A 22,555-nucleotide genomic window follows, 5' to 3' on the forward strand; every position below is an offset into this window, starting at 1 on the left:
CGGATACACCAGCCAACGACAACCACCAGGTAATCACTTGCAGACTCACACAGGTAGGTGCATTAACAACTAAAGATTTGATGTGACATGGGTAGCTTCATTAGTAATTTAGCATGTTGAGTTATACTTTTAGCTCTATTAATATGATTGTGTTCCTTATTACTTGCTAAGAGTTGTTTTTTATTTTATTCTTCGATTTTCATCTAAATAATTTTTTGCTAATTTATTGTGAAAATAAATTAAAAAAGGAGGATTGAAACAGTTATTTATGTCATATTATCATATGATCAAGACTGAGTCGAAACCAAGACCAAGGCCAAGGCAAAGACCAAGGCCAAGACCAAGACATTTAGGTATCAAGACGGACTCAAGACCAAGACCATAAATGTAAGGGAAATCATCATCTTGTGTGCAGGGGGAAGGTTGTGGTCGTAACAAATTATGAATGACTTATGAAGTTATTTGTTCTTTTAGAAAGAGGCATTTTCTTTCTCATAACAATGACGTGGAAAAATAGTCGATCAGTTGTGGTCTTGACCGGTCTTGATTTAAAAGAGAGAGTCCTCTGAGAGAGTCTGGGGTTGAGACAAGACCGAGTAAACAAGCTTTAGAGTCCAAGACGAAACCGAGACCAAGACCGATTTCAAACTCAATACCATCAATAACATTTCAAGATATAGGCTAACGTTGTTGGAGACGTAATATTTTCAGTGTTCAGCATCAGCTGCTAGAGGCAAACAATTTTATTAACTCATGTTGATTTCATTGAGCTATCGCTGTGAGATTTAAGACACAGATAGTATGTGCGCCGAAGCTAAAAATACATAGCTTATACCTACCTAGCTTACATATATACCTAGCTTATTAGCTTGTGTGTGTCTTAAAACTGATTTATCTGTTGTTTTTTCCCCCCTAAAGAGAAAAAGCAGGTTATCGTGATAAAGACATCGGTGTGTTCAAGCAGCTTTGTTTACTAAGCTTTGCGTAAGATAACGTTTTCACAGCAAGGATTTTAGCCAAAAGCGGTAACCAAATTGTTTGGCTGTTTGTTAACACCACAACGCCGCTTTGGGTGCCTGAAAACGAATTCCAGAGTGCAAACTTTTGAAAACAGCACCGTCTCTGTCGCAGCGTAAACTGGAAATACGCTCTAACTCTGAAAATGGAGACTGAGCGCACATGTGCATTAAGGTTAATACCAATTAGCGAGTTGGTGGACTATAACAACAATGGTGGACTGTCAAGTTCTGCCTGTTTATTTTATGTATGTTAACACCTCACCAATTTGTGGAAGGACGAGTACATTTTAATTTTGTTGTAAAGTTGGTAATTTTTGCATATTGGTCTGTGGAAATTGACTCACGTTTGGAACAAGCCTCAAGTGGCCATAAAAAGAACTGCGGAATGTAGCTGTATTTCGCCCCGAGTTCTGCCATTCAGGTAATTTTCCTTCTCTAGATGTGTAAAGAAAACCGTGTTTGTTTCTCCTAAATCATACGTCCTAACCTTTCACCAATTCTCCTGGTTTGAAAAACAAACTTCAGTAACTCTTTGATGGGTAAAGCCATCGAGGTGCCATTGAGGTGTATTTTTCACACAACCTGGAAGTCTGAGTTCAGGGGGAACAAATCCTCGCAGAACGCATTGAGTTCATCACGACAGGGGGTCGCGGTTGTGATGATGATGCTGCTGCTGGGCTGGTGAAGCTGTTTGGTAGCCAGCCTGCCAGCCAGCTAGCCAGTCACTTGAACATCGTATTTATGGTCACATTTGGGGGGTTGTGACCCACGTTAGCCCGCTGACGAGCACTAAATGCCGCATTAGTTGATGTTTAAACGCGACGAGCTGCTGGACCCACAGAGAAGCAGCTATGCTAACCAGCTCGCTAACGTCCCAGTATTTTCACCTTTTCTGGCGTCATGTTTGGTCTGATATGCAGTGTGGGTGATTTAGTGTTCTCCGGCCTAACTTTGTCCTTCGAGGCAGAAATAAACGACGCCTGGAGCCTCCACAGAATGACTCACACACAGTGAGCCAGCTGAGTTAGCCTAAGCTAACTTAGCCGCTAGCTGCGGTGGTCGGTCCACGCCGCGCGCTGCTCTGATGTCTGTCCGATGGAGCTGAAGTGTTGCTCGGCTTGCCAAAGATGACGGGCCGCCTGAGCCGGTTTCTGTGCCTCTGTCTGCAGGAGGCGGACCATGGAGGCCGAGGAAGAGTGGAACAAAGACCCGAGTGCATACAGACAGCTGGATAAAAAGGTGCTCTGCAAGCACAATGGAAGAATCGGTAAGATTTGTGATTTTCATGTCTTCCCTCTGACTTTGAGTGTTTGCCTTGAACACACTTGCAGCTCTAATTTTACCACAAGGTGACCTCTCTTCTGCAGGTATAGTGAGAACTCTTCACAGCCTGTTGAAAACCCAAAACACACTGCAGATTCAGTCCATCAGCCGCTCAGAATGTGCTGGTAGGTGAGATCCATGAACGCAAACACGACATTTCCAGCTTCAGGTTAACATGGTCCTCAGTTTAAATCTTTTATTTGAAATATAATGGACAGTCCTGAGACTGCAGGGATAAAAGCGCTTTGTTGCAGCACTTCTCACATATTTATTTTACATTTAACCTCATTTAAACCAGGAGTGAAGTCAGTGAGATTTTAAAAACACATTTTCAAGAGTATCCTGGCCAAAACAGGAAGAAGCACAGGTGACAAAGATTCCTCATCACGTATTAGACTGGCAACTCAGAATTTCCGACTTCCGAGATCCACTATAATCCTGCTCTCAGGGGCGTTTGCTAATTATTCAACCAATTAAAAAGCTTTGTTAAAACTAACGATCCAATCAAATTCATCCCAAAGGGTCGGTGCCAACATATTTGTGCAATTGAGGAAGTGTGCAAGAGTTTGCCTGCAGTTTATGATAATTGAAAAAAATAAAGTTTTCAATATTTGGTGCCCAAGACTTCTATTTCTGTTGCCGTGGTATCGAAGCAGGTATTAATAGCATCCGATTTTTACTGGTGTCATATCGAATTTTAAAAGTATGGTAAGTTTTTTTTTTTTTTTTTTCTTTTAAATTTAGTTTCTTGTATTTGAAATGCCCACATTGTGTGCCTCAGGCTCCTGTCCAAATCTGATGATGAATAGAAGCGAGCATCACGATGCGAGGCCCGTCCCCGTGGCCCTCACCCCCCAACTCCCTCCCAGAGCTCACCGGCCCCTCTGCATGTCGATCTCCTCCGACAGCAGCGGACGCTTCAAGGCTCTGGAGACGCAGGAGTGGAAGAACAACCTCAAAGCTCAGGTACCTACACACACACACACACACACGCACACACACTGGCCTTCTCATCACAGTAAAATTAACCACCAATTTGACTGCCAGGGTTATTGAAATGTCAGTACCGGATTATCAGCTTGTAAATGATGTGAAACTCTCAGAAAGTTTAGTTCAGTGACATGTGATCTGTGTGTGTGTTGCAGATGGAGCAGGCCCACAGTGCAGGAGCAGCCAGCAGCACTGGTTCTCTGGAGCGAGCGTCTCTATTCTGCGCCTCAGCATCCACCACGGCCTACAGCTCTGGTCTGTCCAGCCCCGTGGAGATCCTCAACAAGAGCAAATCCTCCAGCCGCTTCTCTTTGTTCTCTCCGCCCTGGAACAGCAGCTCTGAGTCCGACTCCAACCCTCCCTCCCGCTCGGGCTCCAAGAAGCTGCGAAACTACAGCAGGAGAGCCGCCACGGGGCCGGCCGGCGCCAGAGGTCCCAGCACTCCAGAGCCCAAACCCAGTGGTCCTGAACACTTCCAGTACTCTGAGCCAGTCATCTCCAAGGTGACAGACTACATCTATGTGGGGAACTTGAACGCAGCGTACAACGGGCGCACACTGTGCCGCAACAACATAGACAGCATCATCGACATGAGCAGCGTGCCGGGAGATCCGGGCCCGAGCCTCAGCCTCATACCGTGCACCTGCTCTCGTGGCGCCCGCCACAGCTGGTCCCGCCTCAAGGTGGACATCGGAGACGTGCCTGATGCGCTGGGTGAGGGGCCGGCACTGAAGCAGCGCTGCTTCGAGGACATCAACGAGTGCATCGACGCGTCCACCGGGAAGAGGAAACGCGTCCTGGTCCACTGTCGAGACGGCTTCTCTCTTGCGCCGACGTGCATCATCCAGTATCTGATGGTGAAACAGAACATGAGGCTCATCGCCGCCTACGAGCTGCTGAGGGCCAAGTACCCGGTCAACATCAGGGAGTGCCACCAGAACGTCCTGGTGAGCCTGGAGAGGGCGCTGCGGCCCGGAGGTAACGTAGACCCCGAGTGCTTCAAACAGGCCATCTCCCGCAAAGTGGCCTGGACCTGACTCAGTTTCCCACCAGGCTCGGCTGCTGCTGCTCACCGCTCGCTTTACTCCACCCCCCTCCCGTTGTGTTAGATATTCTCCTAAAGACAACAAGGGCAGCTGAACTCTCCCCTGTGGACTCGTCACCTGGATATTCTCGACCTCACCTGAGTTCAGTGGTTGTGAAAGTTCTGAATTTGATGTTTTTTCCTCTTCAAACCTGTAAATGTGACCCGGCTGTGACGCCCTCCCTCCCTCGACAAATAGGAGACGCAATAGACTTCACTTTAATGTAGACAGCATCTTGGTATAACGGTGTAGTGGTGTCTGCTGTACAGTTGATATAATCCTGCTTCAGTTCTGTACCATGGCGCTGTGGTGGTGTTTCTTCATCAGGGGAATTTATTAACGGGAGATCTCAGGAGATTATTGATGTCAGTCCAATAACGGGTGGGAAATTTACTCAATAGATCAGTTTAGGACCGGTTCATACCTGGATCTAAAATGCATCTTTATGAGCTGTGAGCACATACTATTGGTTTAAATCTGTCACTGGGTCTGCGGTTGTACTGCAGGCTAACGTGTAAGGACAAAATGCTCACAGAAAATCGACTTATCTTCCACTTTTTTCCCTGCCTTTTAGAGCTTTTAACCGACTAAAAACTTTCCAACAGAGGCCACGTTACATCAGAAAAAACTTCCAATCCTGCCAATAAAATTTTACAGAAACCGCAATTAAGTAAATATGCAAGCACAGTCGACCTATAAATATGGAGACTGGGTATCACCCAGAAGGGGAAAACAAAGCAAACCCGATTGTAGCAGCTTGCTTAAAACTATCACCAAGCTCTGTGTCATCTTAAGTTTTTCTGCAAAGCTCCCAGGAAGAAGACCTACCAATCACAGACGATGCTCTTTGCATTACTTCACATCACGCTACATGGTAGAGGAGAGCGTCCGTCCTGCAGCTTCAGGGCACCTGTGGTGTAGATTTGAGAAAAAACCTCGGCCCTTAATGCAGCTATAAGAATAAATCCACTAAAGAGGATGTGAGAATCATTTGAAAAGTTTGTCTGGTGACGGCAAACCTTCATCTGAGTTTGAAGTGTGTGACTCAGTAGAGCATTTAGCTGCTAAAGAGTCACAGAAGCTGAACATTTTTAACCAGTTATGTGTGTTAAGAATGGCCTCCATGCATTATGCAACACTTGCAAATGTCAGATTATCTTAAACTGGGAAACATTTCTACACAGTACGATCAGCGGACAAAAACTCTTTCAATCTGTACCTAAAGAAAGTCATCCAACTCGCTCACCTCTGTCTTTTCCATTCTGCAGCAGAGCCTCATTTCAGATTTACATGGAGCGTCACCTTTTGAGTCATATCATGAAAATCTATATTGTGAGATCGAAGCATGAGCTGTCACTAAAGATGCATTTTAGAAATACTTCCAATGCAAGGCTTGAGCTGCAGCCTGCTCCGTAACGCATAGACACGCTCTGCAAACATCTGACTACCAGGAGAGGAACTATCGTCTTTTTGTTGGAAGCTTTGTTTTTTCTTCTCTAAAAATCTATTTTGCTGGTTGTTTGGATGTTGTGCTTGGTGGGTTGAGTAGAAAAAGAAAAAAACTTTGTTGGTCTCCAACACTGATGAAAACAAAAATCTGCTGCTCGTTACCTTGAAGACTGGAAGACGTAGATGTGATTTGTCTTACACCACCGACTGGCTTAGAACTTTTACATCTTTCTTCTACCACAGGAGGGAACTTTGCACAGAAATATGTTGAATCTGCATCTCTGCTTTGTGACCTTTTCAGGCTTTTTCCCCCCCTTGTGTTTTTTTTGTGAGGTCATACTTGATGGAGGATGAACAGCCCACCCTGTCCTCTGTGAGGAAGACTGTCGTCCCACTTTCAGCCACAGTTTGTTCCGTTTAAATCTCTGCGGTGGTGCTCGGACTGTGTGGCTTTGTGAACTTGAATTTTTTTTGATTGCAGTGAAGCCGGGTGAAGTGCATCTGTGGATTATCAGTATTGGTGTGTCAGTGCCACTGAGCTGCGATTCAGGGTTTACACTGCAAAGAGGTGATTTTGCACTACTCACAGGGTTGTCCAAAATGCAACATGTTTTTTTTTTTTTTCCCTCATTTAAATATTGTTTTTTATTCTTTCTGGGGGATTGTGGGCGATGACATTTCACATCGATTAGAGAGAACGATGCCACTGTCTACATTCCTAGAATACTACGTTAAGGTTTAAGATGCTTCAACACACCAGATTTCCTTGATAACTTGAGTGTTTTTTTTTTTTTGGTTTGGTTGTGAAGGGACGCTACAAAAACAAATACAAATCCTTATTTCAAAATCTCCTACTTTTCTTTCTTTTAAAGATTTATTTTTGGGCTTTTTATGCATTTTTATTACAGAGACAGGACAGAGGATAGCGTCGGATATCAGGGAGAGAGAGTGGGGGGGAATTACATGCGACAAACAAGCCACAGGTCGGATTCGAACGCACGCTGCCCACTCTGTACACAGGGTGCGCAAATTAACCACTAGGGCACCAGCGCCCAAATATTCCAAAATGTACTGTTAAAAACAGTCCATCCCAAAAAAATGTCTAAATTTAAATCAGTCGTCCATTATTGAACACTAACTTGAAGACACATTGGTTGAGTCTTATCATTGTTTTGGTTTGACATTTAATCACCAATTGACCAATTATCAGTCTCTGGTTACTTTACTTGTTCTCGTAGGTAAATGTGTTTGCAGGGAGAGTCCCATTTTACCCTTTGATTAATAAAGCACAGACAATACATCAAACATAAAAAAGTGAAAATGCATGGCAAAAGTGCATAAACTGCACAGATAATTGTAAAACTGATAAACAAAGCCTGGACCACTTGGATATTAGCAGACCAATTTCTAACAAGGCTTTTTACACATACTTTTTAAATCTCCTGAAAAACTCCTGATATTTCCAGGAGCAGCTGTAAGTGTGAACGCAAACAGTTGCTCCTCTCTAGTACGGTATTTTCTCTGCAGTTAGTCCGAGTGAGCTGATGTGAGAATACAGGCTAGTGTTCTAATGTGTCCCGTACTCAATTGTTTTAGCGTTAAAGGTTTGACCCCGGTTAATGATGGCTCATTAATGCAGCTCAAAGTTTGTTAGTTGGCTTATATTTACATAACAAGAAAAAGGATATTCAGCATTTTTGTTGTCAGGGAATGAGAGTAAAAAACATATTTAAAGGTCACATATTCTGTAAAATCCACTTCACCATGTTTCTCTAACACTAACATGTGTCTCTGTCTACAAACCCCCCCAATTATGAGAAAAGTCCATCCTCTCCGTCTTTTACCTGCTCCACTTTTCAGAAAATGTGTGCTCAAACAGGTCGTTTGGAGATTTTCCCTTCATGACATCACAAAGGGCAGTAACCCCTCCCCCAGGTGGGTGACACTCCCCCAGCTAGGTGTTTGTTCTGTCCTCTGAGTCTGCCTTCTCACTGTAAACAATAGGACATGGAGGGAGAAAGCCCGAGCCCTGCCAGAGAGGGGGCGTGGTCAGACACAGCTCATTTACATTTAAAGGTACAGACACAGAAACAGCCTGTTCTGAGCAGGGCTTATATATAGGGGTTTATAGGCATGATCAAATACAGGATCAGAGTGGATTTAGAACAAGAAACTTCACACACATGTTTTGAGGAGCTCTGAGACTTATTTACACTGAAGAGGAGGAGGAGAATATGTGACCTTTAATCAATCCTGATACATCCACGACATGTTGATGGTATTGAGACATCTAGAACAGTTCAGGCATCAGAAGAGATAAATACCGCACAGTCTCAAAGGCAAAATTGACACGTTTCTTATTTCAAAATGTTTGTTTTTGGCAGCCTAAGTGAGAATAATTTGTACATGTTTGGACAGTTGGAACAACCTCGACGTTAATCCCCAGGAGAACACGTTTAATCGTCATGTGAGCGGTTTGGTACGAGTGGAAGCTAAAAGTATGGTGCCTTCATTTGGAGTCGTCCTGTAACCGTATGGTGACATTTGCACACTTTGTATGACTTTACCTTCTCTCGATATATCGTGTAACATTTCGTTGATGTTTTATTTTCAGCAGAATATGAAGAACATTTGTGTAAAGTGCAACTTGCTGTAATATATTTGCTAGTTATTGTACAGTGCCCGTGTTTTACCAATGGCAGTGAAACTGCCCGGGAGGACATATTTCCCAACATTATGTTTTGATTCCCATGTAATACACTGAAGGAAGTAAAGCATCTGCATATTTTAGCCAACCCCTTTTGTTGTTTTGAGGTCAAAGTCGTCATATCAAACTGAATAATTTTCTTACTCGTTCTCTCAGGTTATTTCTCAGTGGCCCCGAATGTTCTCGATGCATATGATATTCAGAAATGTGAAGCGATGTTTCTCATGTCATGTTTCTAAAGTCAAATATAATGTGTACTGTTCAAATATTAAAGAAAAGGATGTACTGAAGAGCTGTGTGGTGTTTGACGCTGCATTGTATGATTTTAAAAAAAAGTAAACGCACAAGGCTGGAAATGAAGAAAAGTATTGACCAGAGCTGCTGGAAAATCTGGTACATGACGCGGTCTGATTTGAGGAGTTTCCCAGTAAGACAAAAGGTTTAAACTGTCTTCCTGCGGGACGATTTCTGTTGTATTCAGTAAAGTCTACAGCTCTCCTGCTAGCTACAGTACGGTAGTCAGGCTATGGTGAAATTTCTAAATTACCGACCTATAGCAAATAGTGCTGCCCGACTCCGCTGGTCACTTGTTAACTTTAATATAGGACTCTTTCAGTCAAAAGGGCGCTCCACAAGGTTAATGCTAACCATAGATTGTACAAATCTGGTGAATAATGCTGCGTTCCTGTTGATCTGGGAAGTTGGAAATATCAAGTTCCCAGTCGGAAGTGTCAACTGGAACACCTCCTGAAATCCTAATTACGACTTGGATACTCGGAGAACCTTCAGTAGCCCGAGTTCAGATCCAATATGGCTGCTACGTGCAATCGAAAGGGATGTTTAATCTGTAACTGTTGAGTTTATTAGCAGCTTAGTCCTCTTTTTGTGTAATTCAATAAATCAGACCGACAGTATCGTGCTTGTTCTCTCTGTGGAGGTGTTTTCATCGTCTGGTATTAGCTAACAAAACAAAGGTACTCCTGGAGGCGTCCATGTTGCTTTTCCGACTTACAACTGGAACGCAGATAACTCTGGTGTGACGTCATTCCCAGTTCTGAGATCCAATGGAACGTGGCATCTGACGCACTTTTAATACCTAGTAACTAGTTAGACCTAACAAGAATCCCCCATGAGCGAGCCCTTTGGAGACGGTAGCAAGAGGAAAAAAAAGGCAGAAACCTTGAGCAGAACCAGACTCTTGTTGAACAGCCATCTGCAGCGACAGGATGGGTCTAAGGTCGTATTGTAGTTGAGGCTGACGCTGACTGAGACCAAGACATACCAGAGACCAGAGTGCTCCATGACCAAGACAAGACCCCGACATTTAGGGATCGAGACCAAGACCAAGTCAAGGCGAGACTGAGTCAAAAAGTGGTCTTGAGACCAGGGCCAATCTTAGGTTCTTTATATCACCCCACACTTACATACACTTATATGCTACAACCTGAAGCATATATAAGATTTTATGATTTGATTCGGCTTTGATTCACCCTTGCTGATGACTCCAGCCATCAGAGAGTTCTGCTTTGGTTCTGTCATCACTTTTATTCGCCGTCCACTTCATTAGGTGACGTTCATTCTTTCTATTTTTGGTTTGGTCCACTCACCACATCTCTCAAGAAACAACTGATGGATTTCTTCTCTTGCAGGGCGGGGGGGGGACCATCTTTAATGATCTTATGTAACTAGAAACTGTTGTGGGAACTCTTATAACTGGAACATCCATCTTCTAGACCCTTGAATATTGGAGCTTGTATGATGGCCGTCCATCAGATTTCCCAGTTAAATGAATGACTATAGCACTAACAGTTGGTTGTCCTTTAGGGATCGGCTGTTCTTTCATGAATGGTTTGAGTTTTCTTGGTTTCACATGCTGCAGTTTGTCCGTCAACGGTAGTCTTAAAAGACCCCCCCTTCCAGTCGTCTGTTTGACTCGCCCCTCTCCAAGAGAAATACTTGAGCTTTGCTGCTTTTTCTGTCTCCGTTTCCAAGATGGAGAATCAAAATTACTGTCTAAAAGTACATGTTAAAAAAGCATCTGTAACGTTGTTGATATATAAAGAGTTAATTTGCAAACAATATTCCATTCTCTAACCAAATAACCCAACATTAGTTCAGTTGGTATTCTCAGGGATATACAAAAACTGTATGAAGTTGTTGTGTTTTTCCAAAAAGGGAGAAATTATAGCAACCAAAGTTGGTCAACTTTGAACTTAATTGACAACAAATGCAATGTTTTCTGTTTTCATTCACCACCGCTCAAGCATCTTTCAGCTCATACGTCAATATTAAAGCTTCAGAAATGCTTTTCAGCTGTTGGCTGTTTGCCTTCCAGACCAAATGTCTGTGAGAACAAGTCTTCTTTGTAAATGTCCAGTAGTTGTTTAATTTCTAACCAACACATCTCTATAAAGTTATTTTTTTCTCTGAACGTTTGGTCGTAGTCTAGCTCTTTCCTTTGTGTCTTTCTGCTCAGAAGCTTCTGCTTGATCTTAGTTGGAAAGGTTTTCTTTTCACCAACCAGCTGCTTAATATCATCCATTTAGCTTAGTCTTAAATGGCCCTACTGAAACTCCCCTCTGAATTTTTTGCAACCCATCCACCTGCTGCCCCCTTTAACTTTCATCACGTCTGCTCCCATGTCCCCCTCAAAGAAAATCTATCTCAAGACCACAGCTAAGTATTCATACACATTTTCTTTGCATCAAGTCCTATCTTTCTTATTTCCTCGTTTTTTTGCTTTCTTCATCTTTTGGGTTTCTTCTCCAGACTCACAATAACTTATTTTTATGGATCTGGAGGAATAATGCAATCAACAAAACAGTATAGAAGGAGGCGGTTATTTATACGAATGAGATAGGGAGGAGATTTCCAGGGTGAAGGGGTGAAGGGGGGGTCAGATATTCTGTTTCAGGCATCCCATTGGTGTGTAAGCAAATCAACTTCCATAAAGAGAAGGATGGGGTTTCCTCTTCCTTTCGGGAATGCAATATAAACCAACTTATAGTCGAAAAACAGAGCAGCTTCCCAAATCCGTCGCTCCTTCTGCTTCTTCTTCTTCTTCAACTAAAGGGTGAGAAGTTGTTTTCTTTTCTCGCCTGCTGGTTTGCAAATTAGAATTACAACCATTATCCTTTGTTGTCATGCAAGATTTTTGGTTGTTTCCTTCTAGCATGTCACTAATAGTTGATTGTATATTGGTGAAAGGAATTGGCTTGTTGGAGAGTTGTTGCAGGTTGAATGTGGTGATGATGATGACTCAGCAGCTTTTGGATCTTAAAATGGTTAAATTTAAGACTGAAGTGACCGCTGCTGCAGGCTTGTAGTGCCGAGTTATGAGGTGTTTTGGTGTAAATGGACTCCAGAGTCTGAAAGTGATAGTCCCAGTGTTTTCATTCTGTGTTGTCACATGTTTGAATATTTTTTAAAGTGTCCAAGTTCAATCTGTCCTGATTGTTGGTCTGAGTGAATTGTGTATTAAATCTGTATATACTTTTGTGTTTACCTGAATGGTCAAACAAATATGACTTTAACTCAAGACACCACTTTATTTTACAATTATAACAGTTTGTTATGAAGGAAGTATGAGAAGATTGCATTTTCATTTTAAATAACGATAATGTCTTTACGCTGATGATACTCTACTTTAACTTGATAACAAGTATCTTCATGTTTACTTGAAGGGTCAAACAAATACGACTTTAAACCAGGACACACATTATGATTTTAAAATCTGGGCCGGCTTTGACTCAGTGGTTTGGTGGTCTCTAAACTGGAAGGTCGGGGGTTTGATCCCCAACAGGATGTCACATGTTGTGTCATTGGGCAAGACACTGAACCCCAAATTGCTACAGTTGCTGCATCAGAGGTGTGTGAGTGTGTATGTGTGTAAATTGGGATTAGTTAACACTGGTGGACACTTTACATAGCAGCACCTGCAATCACTGTGTGTGAATTTGGTGTTTATTTGATTGAATGTCACACACGGTGTAAAAAGTGCTTTGGGTTGTCAGAAAACAAGTTAAACCAAAAGTGGCAAGTACAACACTGCGCATGACATGAAACAGTGCACCTTTAAGCATTTTTGGTGATTAAAAAAACAAATCAACTGTTTTCACAAACTACCGGTACATTAAATATGGCTATACGGATATCTTAGAAAAACATTCAAAGTCAATGTGGTACAATGAAGTTTAGTTCTACATGTAAGCTGTAGATGGCGAGATATCAGAAAACAGATTATTGAGCTACATAGTTGTGTGTTCTCCTCCTGCCCAAACTTTTAGATAATACACATTTTTTTGTTTAAGGAGTAACAAAACCTAAGGAGCATGACATTTTGTTTCATATTACAACAATAGTTCAAAGTGCTGATTTTAAAGAGGACATATTATCCCCATTTTCCACCTTTTCAAACAGTCCCCTGTGCTCTAAATGAAACATCTGTGCTGTGCTTTGGTCAAAATATAACATGAATCAAGCACCAGAGGAGGTTTGTGACCCTGTATAAATCAGCTCTCTCAGAATGCTCTGTTTTGGTGTGTATATCTCTTTAAATGCAATGAGCCCCCCCTGAGTTTTCCCGGTAGACATCACTCCATAAAAATGGCGAACCTGTGCAAAAGTTTTGCTCTAGGTTAGGGGTGGAATCCATGGGTGGAGATATCAGGGGAGGGGAGGGTTTTTTTTTTTTACCAGAATCCCACTGTGACATCACAAGGAGAGCCCATTTGAAACGGAGCATTTTTCTGTGTTGTAAGACTTACGCAGACCACAAACAAAGGACTGGATGGATTTATTTCACATTTTGTGGGTCAGTAGACACTCAGGTTACCCAAATATATGTTCAAAAACACTGTAGAAGATTAAGTACTACATCCCATATACAATGTCAGATTTGCTCAAAATTTCACATGAACAATGTCAGTACTGGCATGATCACATCTAACCTAATACAATTATGCCATTAACATAGCGCCCCCTACTGGAAAGAGGCAGTACTGCATTGCAGATACTTTTTCTGATCTGCTTCAAATTTCACAGGTATGATCAGGGTTGGCCTCTGAACACATTCACATAACAATAGTCAACTTCAACCATAGTGCGCCGTACTGCAAGGACTCAGTAATACATCCTATATACTTTGTCTGACCTGATTGAAATTTCACTTGTATGATCAGGGTTGGCCTCTGAACACATTGACATAACATTAGTCAACAATAGCGCCCCCTACTGCAAAGAGTAAGTACTACATGCTATATACAATGCTCAATTTCCTCCAAATGTCATAACTATCATGACAGTGCCAGCCTGAACTGCTCTACGTCAAAATTTTACGTGATCTTCATTGCGTTGCCTATTTCAACATGCCAGTACTACGACTTTTACACAAATCGAACTGCACGGCCTGCTGCTTAGCCACGTTCCACTGCTGCTGCACTCCCGCGGTCGCAACAGGGGTGCGAGGGCCCTTCATCACTGCTTGCGGTTTTAATTTCCAAATTGTATTTTCATCCCGACACCTATCAAAATAAAATGCCCTGACAAAATAAAAAAATTACTGCTTCTTGTGGCTGTCATGTGCCTGTCAATCCATACGTCTGGTATGATTTTTGTCAGATATTTTTAAAATGTATGTTGCTATTACTTTTAAAATATTTAAAGGAAATTCAACTTTTCTCTCAAATCCCAAATGTATAGTACTGTTTTACGTTTTCTTTGAGGCTCTTTGATTCTGGGATAACTTCGTGTTTGAAGTCGAAGTTCCTGTCAAATTTACAAAACTGAAAATTGACATTCAATAAAAGTAGAAGCAACATTTCAGTAAACGATTTATTGTGCAACTTCCAGTGTGCTGCGATGAGAGAGCTATTGTATTTTTTGTTGTCATGGAAGTATGAAAAGATTGTAGATGTATCATTTAAAAATTACAATAACTTCTTTACGCTGACGATACTCTGATTTATCTTAACATGTAGTTTTAATGAATTTAAGGTATTTGCACTTAAACATGGGTGATAAAGAAAAACGGTGTAATTTACTTAATAACATTATTTAAGATTTTTGAATATTACAAAGCAAATTTCTTCAACTTAAAGTAAGTGTATATAATAAGTATGACTGCTAAAAATATGTGTACATTTAAAAATTGAATCATGAATATACTTAGAGTCCATCAGAGTCCAAAGGAATTTTTCTGATTTTGTGAAGTTGCCTCCAAATTCTCAAGATGGCGCATGCTTTTCATATGATTAGATTTTGTGTATGCATCTTTTTAAAATCATGTTAATCAGGAAGTGTTTGCTCAGAGGCTGTTTTCTACCAAAAAAAAATTCAGGAAATGTTTTTTCATATTGGTAGCGAAAAACAAATCTATTACAGTCTATTTACAACTCTATTCCCTCATAGAGAAATAATTGTTGCGACATCTTTTAGACCATTTAGGGAAAGACTGGACAGCGTCTGTTTTGGATGCAGTGATTGTGCTTCTGGATTGTGTACTGCTCGCTCTCTATTTTCAGAGAGCTTAAGTTATGTTCAGTCATGTCAGCGATGTTTTGTACCACCAGAGAAGGTATCAAATGTTTCCTGATAATCTTCCAGAAGACAAGAGCTTTCATGACAGGGAGTCCATGGGTGTGGGGGGACAAATGGCCCTAAGATTCTTGTCCAAATTTAGATAAGCAGTTTTTCCTTCAGACAAACAGTTGATGCTCCTGGTCGGTGTAACGTTTCATCTAAGTGGATTTATGTTTTTCCTTGAGACAAACAGTTGATGCTCTGAGTTGGTGTTATGTTTCGTCTGAGTGGATTTATTATTCTGGGAAGTATGTAAAGATGCATTCTAATCATCAACCTGACCCTGTTTTAAATCAAGACCACGACTGATGAGCTATTTTTCCACATCTATACACTGTTATATATATATACACATTTCGATTTCTATCCCTAAGGTTACAACCAAAAACATCCATGCACTGCTTTCCAGCATTTATAGCTAATGCTAATTTTCGATGCCTGTCCCTGGTTCATGTTAATGGTTCTGTTGTGATGTTGGCTTAATGACGTACTGGAACATTTGATTGTTTTCAGTTAATGTGTCAGAATACTTTAATTTGGGATGGGTCATGTTAATGACCAGACAAAAAAATGAAAGGTCACCTATCCTCCTCCTCTTCAACCAGTTTGAATAAGTCTCAGAGCTCCTCAAAACATGTGTGTGAAGTTTCTTGTTCTATATCCTCTCTGATCCTGTATTTGATCATGCCTATAAACCCCTCTATTTCAGCCCTGCTCAGAACAGGCTGTTTCTGTGTCTGTACCTTTAAATGTAAATGAGCTTTGTCTGACCACACCCCCTCTCTGGAAGGGCTTGGGTGTCTCTGGCTTTTTCGCTCCATGCACTATTGTTTACGGTGAGAAGGCAGACTCAGAGGGCAGAACAAACACCTAGCTGTGGGAGTGTCACCCACCTGGGGGAGGGGTTACTGCCCTTTGTGATGTCATGAAGGGAAAATCTCCAAACGGCCTGTTTGAGCACACATTTTCTGAAAAGTGGAGCAGGCAGAAGACTTGGTATTCTTGGTTTTCCTGAGAAATTTAACTGATCTATAGCCAATGTTGTGTTGATGTGTTTTCACCTTTAAATACTTCAAAATGGAAAATTGTGTTTTTCTGCAGACTCTCAAGTCAAACGCCAAGATGTCTGAGTGAGTAATTTTTCTTTATTTCTTTAGTTGTGTTTATTCTACTTTGGATTAAAAACACTGAAACTCTAAAATGCAATTTTTACAACAACGTAATGTTGAAAAGAGGACTCCATGTTGTAGAAATGATGCGTTAACAACATGTATTCAAAAATCCTCCAGTTTGTTCTGTTATTGAGTCTCAAAATAAAATTTTATGCACTACGTTAAAATGATTTCAATGGATGTTCCCTTCTTCAAGTTATCTAAGAAAAGTGTTTCAGGACCTTTCTGATACAATTTCCCTTGTTTCACATTGTGGATAAGATACCAATAAAAGGTTTATTTTTTACATCTCAAATTCCTCTTTTTTTAAAACAGGAAAAAAATATCTTCGAGTCGTAAGCATCAACTGAAGGTAAAAGATTCTCCCTATTTTCTACACTGTTGATTCAACATGTGGTTTCTGACATGATGTCAGGTTTTGTTAGATGCTGATTTACTGTCATGGTTTTCGGATGTGAATAAATGAAGAGAGATATCATTTTTGCTGGTAAAAGTAAACAAAACATGTTCGATTCACGTCTACATGTGATTTTGTCCGACAGAGTTTGATGCTCTCCATCGCCAAAGGTTTACTGGAGGAGGAAGAGAGGGAGCTAGAGAGGGAGAGGACCAGGTACATGGCAGAGACCTGTCCTTCTGTGTCCATGCCCAGGAGCATGCAGGAGCTGCAGGTATGTACTCAAATAAATCATTGCGTATAATAATATGGAGTGCTTCTCTGTCTCCTTCAGTTGTATAAAACCCCCCGAGGTGGGCCCAAGTAAAGTAATAATGAGCTATCCCAGAACTTCCACCAGATACATGTGCATTGCGTGTCCGGGCAGCACAGCCGGACAGCTGGAGTGCTGAGACAAAGGCGTTCCCGTGGAAATCATTACACCATCAACCGTCAAAATATGTTTGACTTCTAGTCCCTCTCAATCTTTTCTGTGGTAAATTGATGCGCTGTGCTCCGGCATCGGGGAAACTTTATTAAACAACTGTCAATGCTCTGTCCAGATTGAACTCGTACAGTGTTAACACTCAAGTCGGGAGCTTTGGTCATGGATCGTAAACGATTTGGTTGTACAGTGTGAGCTGACATTCCCCCACAAATTTCGTACAATCTAACAGCGTATGCCGGTCTTTAGCCATTTTTATATTGAGATGCATGAAGTTCCAAAGTTTTGGGGAATAAAAACAGATTATTAAACGTGATATATTTACATGATTCTTTTCTGTGTTAATTCCTCCATAGGATATGCAGTTTTAGTGCCAATGATATAAGTCAAATAGAAACAAACTTTGCCTGTTTTCAATGCGTAATTCATCATAACTCTGTGTGGTTTTTCTTTTTTTATATTACCAACCAGTGTTAGTTTCAGTAACCAGATTGAGTCGACACTACATTCAGGTTGAGTTCATGGATAAGTTTAGTGTCTTCACTCTTCTTTGTATTTCTTTTTTAGGAGCTGTGCAAAGAGATCCACCACAAGATCGACGTGATCGATGATGAGCGGTACAACCTGGAGTTCAAAGTCACAAAAACCAACAAGGAGGTAGACAACATTATAAAAAAGTGATGCTGGTAAAAAATAAAGAACATCTGTGAGTAACATTAAATTATAAACATTGGCTTCGTATGGCTCATGGCCCTCGAAGGTCTTTCCCTCGACTCAAGACTGTGAGAGCAATCTTTGGCGGCCATGAATCGAGCCCAGGACCAACTCTTCAAGCGGACTTAGGCATGGCAAACAAGTACAGTACGAGTACAGTACTTTTGTGGTCACACTGATCAAATGAACCAGACTTTGGGGTCTAGCGTACTCGGATCCAGGGCCCAGGTCCCTAGTGTGAAACCACTCTTAGTTATTGAAGATTGACAGCAATTGAAATCGTAATAAAAGACTAAAAGAGGAAAGAAGATGGTGGGGCGCCGGATGGTCTAGTGATTATGTCGCGCGCCTCATGTGCAGAGGCTGTAGTCCAAATAAAAGCAACCGTGCGTTCGAATCCGACCTTGGCCATTTGCAGCATGTCATCTAATGAAAGCAAAAATGGTCAGAAATATATCTTGAATAAAAGATGGTCATAGATTTATAAAAATAATAGAGTTAGAAACTACAAAATATATAGGAAGAAATCAAATAAATTATTGTTCATTTTTTGCCGTTTTGTAAATTTCAATTTCCTGATGGATCAAAAATCCAGATTTCAGAAAGCAGTTTGAAGTAATTCAATAGTCTCTTTTTCATTTCAATCCCACTTTGCAGATAGACGACCTTAAGATCAAAGTTCAGGACCTGATGGGAAAGTTCAAGAAGCCCGTCCTGAGGAAAGTGCGAATGTCAGCCGACGCCATGCTGAAGGCTCTGCTGGGCTCCAAACACACGGTGAACATGGACCTTAGGGCCAACCTGAAGCAGGTCAAGAAGGAGGCCAAAGAAGAGGTGAGGAACCAGCTGCAAGGCTTTCTGTGTTTCATGAACCTGTTTGGAAGGGAAACCATTTTCTTCACATGGAGGGAAACAGTGAAACTAAAAGTCATGGGCTCTTTCTGTTTCAGGATAAGGAACTGCGTGACGTCGGTGACTGGCGTAAAAACATTGAAGACAAATCTGGCATGGACGGGAGGAAGAAGATGTTTGAGGCCGAGGCTTAAATCTGTGTCTTTTCTACTTAAACATATTGCAGTATTTTTAGCCCCTGCATTTGAAAGGAAACCATTCATACAGATCAAAACTCTTTTTTGAAACACTTTGTAGACTCTTTGAACTAATAAACAGCTGCTGAAGAAGCCGCGTCTGTCCTGCTTACTGAGATTTGCACATTGAACAGTACGTCACCCAAAACTTTATTTGATAAAAAGTTTTTGAAAATATTCCAAATTATTTACTTGCAAGTATTCACAAAGTACCTAAAAACGTACTTACTAAATATTTCATTTTAATTACTTTCTATTAAATAACTTTCTGATCCAGTAGATGTAGCCTTTGAGCACCATCAGTAAACCAAAACAAACTGCTGTTTGGCCACACCTCCTCCATACTGAAGCCTCCGTTCTCCTCCAGAGACACACCTCCAACCCCTCGCCCCTCACGTTCGTACAAAGGGTTTAGCGCAAGCGTCGTGGACTTGTCCTTTCTTGAGCTACTACTGCCTGTAGCCTGCATTGTTGTGTTCACGGACCAATCATGCATTACCACTGAAAATTGTGGATGAAGTTTAGAGCAGTGTAGCCAACAGTTCAAGCTAGTCTAGCAAAACACAACAAAAAAGAAATTGGTGGAATTTTTTGAGGAAAGATTGACTGTGTCTGAAATCGCATACTTTCATACTACATTACAACGTGTATGCGAGAAATACTTGGATGAATACTAAATTGGCCAGAATTGACTAAACAGGAGCACACTGGTCATACTAAACCACCCCACAATGCATTGCGGCTCTCAGACTAGCCAATTGCAGAGCTCGCCAGCGGCATACAAGTAAAAGTAACCGTACTGAAATACATTTTATATGTTGCCAAATGATATTAAAATGCCTAAGTAGATGTATTAGTAATGAACTGATGTATGTTGTTGTTAAATTGTATTTACGGACCAAAAATACCAAGCCCAAGCTAGCTTGATGCTAGTTTATCCTACACAGCTCGAACCGGAAGTAAATCTGACCCGTAGTTTAGTATGTTGCTAATAGCATGCTAACGGTTGGGTTAGTATGCGGTATGTATTTTAAGTATGTAATAGGCAGTATGTTAGTTTGTGGTTTCAGACACGTTGGGTTACCTTCCGGGCACAGGGACTGACGACTACAACAGAACAGCTGGGCGGAAATCGGACGGGAAATAAATGTCAGTCGGACGGCAGCGAAGTAGAAGTCTGTGTGGGACCACGCCCACAAGTTTATGCCTTTTTTTAGCGTCCATCCCAAAATAAAGGACTTATGGGAGTGTATGGGTAGTGACAGTTGTATCTTTTAAAACTTACATGTCTATTTTCACAAGAAAAGGAAACATAAATTAGCCTTAAATCAGCTGTTTCTAATTTTTTTACCAGTATTTGTGTTAGGGTGACGATAGCTAGCTAGCAAATAAAAAAAAACAGAGCTTATAATGACAGTTACATAACTTTAATGTTTTGTCTTACTGCCATTCTGAGAAACATTATTTTAGAATAAGTAATGAACAATGTTAGATAGGTTAGCAAAGAAGTTTCTAACTAACCGAACTTGGAATAGGCAATGTTTGGTGTCTCCTGATTGCGGAAATGGAAACTGCATTTTAGTAACTCATATTTGTAAACACAAATTACAAACACTTCTTTAAAATGTTCAATTACAACACTTGTGAATATTTAAAACGTGTAAACATTACTTACAATGACAGACCACTAAGTATTTTAATAATCTGAGTTGAGGTTGAATTCACACGTAGGTAGAAATGTATGGTTCGTTCTCTTTAGCTTGAGAGAATGTTAAAAAGCAGTGAACATGGTCCGGCACCGAGTTACAGACCGTCTCTAGTTTCCTGCTTGTTGCTGTTTTATGAAGTGTAAAGTCTCTAATGGTGTCAGACAGACGCACCGTTTAAACTCTCAGGAAGAGGTGTTTCCTTAAACTCGTCATTAATGGAGATGATGTTGTAATTTTACAGTGAGGTGAAGAGAAATATAATCCAGAATTATTTCACATAAAAACATTTAGCACATTAAAATAACCCTATTAGATATATTAATCTTCCTAATAGAGACTTTAAATGTCTCATATCTCTTCCGAGATCCATGTTAAGTAACTTATTCTTTGGTAGATTTTTTTTTAGATTTACTTTTTCAACTTTATATATCTAATTATTGTAACTCAGACTGATAAAGCTTAAACTTCAAACAACTGTTAAAACCCCTTGAAGATTTAATTTTTACATTTCCGGAGGAAGACGACCCAGAGTTCGATGGCGGGATTATGATCTCGTTTGGCCTGGCCTGTGGTTAGACATCCCACAAGGAGGAGCTGGAAAGCGCTGCTGGGCAGAGGAAAGTCTGGGTTGACTTACTTTTCCTGCTGCCACCGCAACCAGACCTTGGTTAAGTGGAAGAGAATGGATAGATGGATGGATGGATTTCCAGATCAAAGGACAAAAGACACACCTGAAGAAGTGTGAGCCTGTCATTTAAGGTAAGTTAAATGAACTGGTTTCAGTTTTAGTAGCTAAAGATCAGAATGAGAAAACGATTTATTGCCTAGTATTCATTTTTTTAAATGTGCCTTTGTGTTTTGGTAAAAGGAAGTCAAATATATATCTGTATTACTCAAAAATTAACTAGAGAGATGTGATAAATGTGTTGGGTTTAGGGTTAGAGAGGGAGCTATACGGTGATAAACGAGCTGAAGGAAAGACCGTCCCCTTAGTGTTAACACAGAGCTCAGAACAACAAACCCTGAGGTAGTTTGACTTCACTCCCTTTTAAGTAAGGGATCTGAATCATAGACTTTAAATATTAATGCACGAACACTAAGTGAAGTCACCCTTCTGTTCCTGCAGGGGGCTCTGGAGGCTCATCAGTAGCAGCCGCCATGTCGGAAATGCTGTCTCACGGCCAACTTCCACCAGATGCATGGTAAATAATTTATATTAATTTGTGTGCACACATCACACTTCAGGCCACCCCTGCATAAGTCAGTCTCCCTGTTGGGCCACCCCAGTCACATTAGTCTGGACACACCCCTGACAACAACAACACAACTTCAGCTTAGAGACCCCCTTTCTGTTCTTAAATCCATAAATAAATTGCTTAAAGGCTTCACATGTGACATTCTTAGTATATACCAGTTCTATTTATATTGGAGTAAAGACTCCTTCCTTCAGTAAAAGTACACAGCAGAATTACTCCTCTACAAGTAAAAGTCCTGCATTTAAACTTACTTAAAATTACAAAAGTATCAGCATCAACATGTAAGTAAGTACTCGCTGTGCAGAATGGCTGCACTAAGATTGTTTTATATATTCCAAATATGTTCATTTATCGCGATCAGCCACGGCCAAAGTCTTGAGAAACGGTAAAATCAATGTGAGCTGTTCATTTTTCCCCTAATATTTATCTTTTTCACTCAGGTTTTTGCAATAAAAAGACTACGCTTTGATGTTACGATGTTATTCCTTTCTGTCTCTTAACCCTGTCAGATTATAAAACAATTGCACATTAATTTTCTGTAAAATGACAAACCGATAGTTCATAGAAAAATAAAGACTTATAA

The 22,555-nt window shown here is 40.9% G+C and overlaps 3 protein-coding genes across 7 annotated transcripts in view; 2 read left to right on the top strand and 1 right to left on the bottom strand.

The window, feature by feature from the left end:
- Positions 1-22,555, bottom strand: part of zgc:172145 (Ferritin light chain, oocyte isoform-like) — a 331,670-nt gene that overhangs the window by 19,061 nt on the left and 290,054 nt on the right. The window lies entirely within an intron of this gene.
- Positions 1,658-6,713, top strand: LOC132972982 (uncharacterized). Of its 2 annotated transcripts, XM_061036156.1 has the most exons (4): positions 1,659-2,286; positions 2,387-2,467; positions 3,124-3,308; positions 3,488-6,713. In XM_061036156.1, the coding sequence occupies exons 1-4, from the start codon at positions 2,199-2,201 to the stop codon at positions 4,367-4,369; spliced, it is 1,236 nt and encodes a 411-aa protein (XP_060892139.1). In that variant the 5' UTR covers positions 1,659-2,198; the 3' UTR covers positions 4,370-6,713. The 2 variants fall into 2 exon arrangements, with proteins under 2 accessions (XP_060892140.1, XP_060892139.1); XM_061036157.1 differs by lacking the exon at positions 2,387-2,467 and having other exon boundaries at positions 1,658-2,286.
- On the top strand, positions 11,554-19,100 carry LOC132973563 (troponin I, fast skeletal muscle-like). Its single transcript, XM_061037106.1, has 7 exons — positions 11,554-11,646; positions 16,254-16,282; positions 16,640-16,676; positions 16,867-16,995; positions 17,773-17,862; positions 18,577-18,753; positions 18,870-19,100. The coding sequence occupies exons 2-7, from the start codon at positions 16,275-16,277 to the stop codon at positions 18,963-18,965; spliced, it is 537 nt and encodes a 178-aa protein (XP_060893089.1). The 5' UTR covers positions 11,554-11,646; positions 16,254-16,274; the 3' UTR covers positions 18,966-19,100.

The sequence above is a fragment of the Labrus mixtus genome, chromosome 4 (assembly GCF_963584025.1).
Source record: "Labrus mixtus chromosome 4, fLabMix1.1, whole genome shotgun sequence".
Classification (NCBI taxonomy): Eukaryota; Metazoa; Chordata; class Actinopteri; order Labriformes; family Labridae; genus Labrus; species Labrus mixtus.

Bases quoted from the DNA above. Each gene is read 5' to 3' on its own strand.
- LOC132972982 (XM_061036156.1), top strand. From the start codon at position 2,199: ATGGAGGCCGAGGAAGAGTGGAACAAAGACCCGAGTGCATACAGACAG. The intron at 2,468-3,123 runs GTAGGTGAGATC...TGTGTGCCTCAG, and splicing joins CAGCCGCTCAGAATGTGCTG to GCTCCTGTCCAAATCTGATG. The intron at 3,309-3,487 runs GTACCTACACAC...TGTGTGTTGCAG, and splicing joins AGAACAACCTCAAAGCTCAG to ATGGAGCAGGCCCACAGTGC.
- LOC132973563 (XM_061037106.1), top strand. The intron at 17,863-18,576 runs GTAGACAACATT...CCCACTTTGCAG, and splicing joins TCACAAAAACCAACAAGGAG to ATAGACGACCTTAAGATCAA. The intron at 18,754-18,869 runs GTGAGGAACCAG...TTTCTGTTTCAG, and splicing joins AGAAGGAGGCCAAAGAAGAG to GATAAGGAACTGCGTGACGT.